This window comes from Octopus bimaculoides, chromosome 5 (genome assembly GCF_001194135.2).
Source record: "Octopus bimaculoides isolate UCB-OBI-ISO-001 chromosome 5, ASM119413v2, whole genome shotgun sequence".
NCBI classification, from domain to species: Eukaryota; Metazoa; Mollusca; class Cephalopoda; order Octopoda; family Octopodidae; genus Octopus; species Octopus bimaculoides.
This window is the reverse complement of record NC_068985.1, coordinates 4881803-4885838: the sequence shown is the minus strand read 5'-3', so window position 1 is coordinate 4885838 and position 4036 is coordinate 4881803. Positions and strand designations below refer to the sequence as shown.

General features: G+C 38.7%; 1 protein-coding gene across 1 annotated transcript in view; it reads left to right on the top strand.

The window, feature by feature from the left end:
* The window catches only part of LOC106877687 (uncharacterized), a 101870-nt gene that overhangs the window by 36285 nt on the left and 61549 nt on the right, over positions 1 to 4036 (top strand). Inside the window, exons 9-10 of the mRNA XM_014926634.2 lie at positions 373 to 460; positions 3593 to 3615. Of these exons, the coding sequence (XP_014782120.2) occupies positions 373 to 460; positions 3593 to 3615 (111 nt within the window). The remainder of the gene's footprint in view (positions 1 to 372; positions 461 to 3592; positions 3616 to 4036) is intronic.

The following is a 4036-nucleotide window of genomic DNA, read 5'->3' as shown; positions in this document are numbered from 1 at the left end:
TAAGTGTAGACCTGTGAGTTGCAGAGAAGGAATTGGTGAGGGCACTTGCACCTGAGATTTCAGGGAAATCTTGGAGAATGGGGTTCCTCGATTATCTCTAGAGGCCTTCTTGTATCAGGAGGGCCACATCTCTCTCATCCTCCCTGCCCCTTTTTTTTCTCTTTTAAACTTTTGTATGCTATGCATGTCTCTTCTTTTTCAGTGTATACTTTCTTTCTTTTTTATCATTTCATTATATATAAACTGCCCACACTTTATGTCTGTCTTTGTATTGTCCCCCTCATCCTTCACCCTTGTGGCAAATAAATGAAATCATCATCTTCACCATTATGTTTTGTTGATGATCATTATTGTGATGATGTTTACTTTCAGGGAAAAGATGGATGAGTTTATGGACAATGTTTATAAGCTATATCAAGAAAGTGAACAACTTAGAGATTCAGTGCAAAGAATGGAAGAGGTAATGTTAAGATTTTTTATGGTTAATCTCCTTTTCCTTCTCCTGTGAGCACTTTTGACGCATATCTTGACTGAGTTTTTTTTGTTTGATGTCTTTGGTTTGTTGTTTTCTAACACAAAAACAAAGATAAATTCGAGGTAGTAGATGTAAATTCAAATTATACTCTAGGTTTGGCTGTGTGGTGTGATTAAGAAGTTTGCTTCCCAACCACATAGTTCCTGGTTCAGTCTCACTGTTTAGCATCATGGACAATTGTCTTCTACCATAGCCTCAGGCCAACTAAAGCCTTGCAAATGGATTTAGTAGACGGAAACTGAGAGAAGGTCATCATGTGTGTGTTAGTGTGTGTGTGTATGTGTGTTAATGTGTGTGTGTGTTTGTGTCTGTTTGTCCTCCACCACCACTTCACAATTGGTGTTGGCGTGTTCTCATCCCCATAAGTTAGCAGTTTGGCAAAAGATACTGATAGAATAAGTACCAGACTTACAAGAAGGTACTGAAGTTGCTTCATTCAACTAAAAATTCTTCAAGGCAGTGCCCCAGCATGGCTGCAGTCTAATGACTGACACAAATAAAAGATAAAAATAGAAGCAGTTATATGATAAAAAAAAATTATCAATGCAACATACTTAATGTATGTGTGTTGTTTAAATGCCAGAAGCTGTAGTTTTTCATGTGGTAAAAATCCAGATGAATCTGTGTATACTTTAGGCTAGGAGATTTGATTCTGCATGAGAAAGGATACGAGTGCACTACACTGACATTCTTCAACTATGGCTAAACATGTATCTGTTGCTCTCATGTTCACCTCTAGGGGGATTTTGTTTTACATAGCTCTAAAGGATGTTGTGTTTCTTAACACTTTATACCTTGAAAGGGTTTTTTACCCAAATGATAAACCTCAGCTTCTGATGTTTAAACAACACACATATTGATATATATGTATGTATCATCATCATCATTGTTTAACTTCCATTTTCCATGTTGGCATAGGTTGGACAGTTTGACTGAAGTCTGGCATGCCAGGAGGCCGCACCAGGCTTCAATCTGATCTGACGATGTTTCCACAGCTGGATTCTCTTCCTAACACCAACCACTCTGTGAGTGTAGAGAGTGCTTTTTACGTGCCACCAGCACGGGAGTCAGTCAGGCAGTGCTGGCATCGCCCACGTTCAGATGGTGCATTTTACATGCCACTGGCACAGGAGCCAGTCAGGGTGAAGGGGCTGGCATCAACCACATTCAGATGGTGCTTTTTACATGCCACCGTTACAGGGAGCCAATTAAGCGTAACTGGCAATGACCTACGCATGAATGATGCTTATTGTGTGCCACCAGCATGGGAGCCAGTCAGGTGGCACTGGCATCACCCACAACTATAATTTCCATTTGATTGTGGTTTGATTTTGATTTTGATGTACTTGGCTCAATAGGTCTCCTCAGGCACAGCATGTTGCTCGACGATCCAAAGGTACTTTTTTAAGTGGGCTGGTTATGTGACACTAGTGTAGGCTACGGCTGTGTATACATGAATAGTAGCATAAATGGACTGAGGTTCGCTACAACTGTTTCAGACGTGTTTTTTTTTTTGAAGATCAAATCAATTACATCATTTAAAAAAAAAATGTTTTCCTTAGGTAAATGAATTCAAATTAAAATCCAAAATTTAAAATGTAGGATTTTTCATCCCAAAAGTATAGAATGTATAGTCACTCTCTCATCCTGGTGCCAGTTGGGAGAGTAAATTGAGAGAGGCTAGTTTGATGTTGAATATATGTAGTAATAAATGTGAAACAGCTGTAGTGAACCTCAGCCCATTTGTGTTATTATTCATACTACACCACACAGGGAACATTCCCTGCATTGGATCTTGAGCCTACAGTGGACCACAGACTGCATGCCGAGTATACCTTTGTGTGATTTTAAGCATTTGTTGAGTGTCTTTGGTTTGTACATGTGGATGTTATGTGTAACTGAAAGGACAAATCTGTATACACTCTAGGAAGTACGAGTGTCCAAACACACTGTTGATACATCAGTATGCTGTTCTTGACTCTATCTTGTCCTTATTATTAAAATACTTTGATTCTTTCGGATCCCGCAAATAATTATATACAAATATATATATATATATATATATATATATATAGGTGCAGGAGTGGCTGTGTGGTAAGTAGCTTGCTTACCAACCACATGGTTCTGGGTTCAGTCCTTGGGCAAGTGTCTTCTACTGTAGCCTCGGGCTGACCAAAGCCTTGTGAGTGGATTTGGTAGATGGAAACTGAAAGAAGCCCATCGTATGTGTGTGTCTGTGTTTGTCCCCCCACTATCACTTGACAACTGATGTTGGTGTGTTCACATCCCCATAACTTAGCGGTTCAGCAGAAGAGACCAATAGAATAAGTACTGGGCTTACAAAGAATAAGTGCTGGGGTCGATTTGTTTGACTAAAGGTGGTGCTCTAGCATGGATGCAGTTAAATGACTGAAACAAATAAAAGAAAAAAGAAAGATATATATATATATATATATAACAAAACATTTGAGCGAGGCTGTTAGATAGTTAAGTGTAGGTTCATCTCTTCTCATCACATCTTCACCCACTTATTCCTGAGAGGGTTGTGTGGGCAGAATCCTCAAGCACATCTTCCTTCAGGTCCTGTAAAAAGCAACCATCTCCAATTGACTAACCAAGCTCATGGATGTTAGTGTAGGTTAACAAACTTATTGTAGTGAGCCCTTAATTGTGTTTCTTTTTTTTTTTTAATCAGTTAGAATTACAGCTGTGGAGAAAAAAATTTCATTATCTTTAATGGTCAATTCTTGTCATGATAGACAGAAGAAGAGACATAGCCACACATGCACAACTTGATGTCCTTTTGAATTTTTGACTGATAACTGCTTTTTACATTGCCATTAATTTGATGATGTTGACTACTCTTAACCATTTTCATGAGAAACAATTCTGCCATTTAACATCAGATCCATCAGGGGTGGCTTGATACTAAACAACATCTTCCATACCATCTATCTCGTCAAAGTCACCAGCACCATAATCATTCTCATCATCATCATCACTATTATTGTTATGAACATTATGACAAAATTTTTTTCTCTTATTCTTTTTCTCCAGGATTCTACATTTGACCGAGATAGGTAAGTACAATTTGAAATATCTAATGCCATAATTACATATTCCTAGTAGAGGAAGAGAAGTGTGTATAGATGGATAATGGTACACTTGCACTTAGTGATTCTGAAAAGAAAGTGGCAGTATTGGTGCCACATTAAAAACATCCAGTCCACACTGTAATGTGGTTGGTGTTTGGAAAGGCATCCAGCTGTAAAAATCATGCCAAAACTAACCTTGCCTGTGCTAGTGCCAGATAAAAAGCGCTATGTCCACTCAGTGGAGTGGTTGGTGTCTAGCTGTAAAATCCCTGCCAAAACAGACACAGTGGCTTTGGGTAGTTTTTCTTCCTGGCCAGCTCCTGTCAACCGTCCTACCCATGTATGCATGGAAAATGGATGTTAAATGATGATGATATATATATATTTTATTTACGGCCCTTTCAAA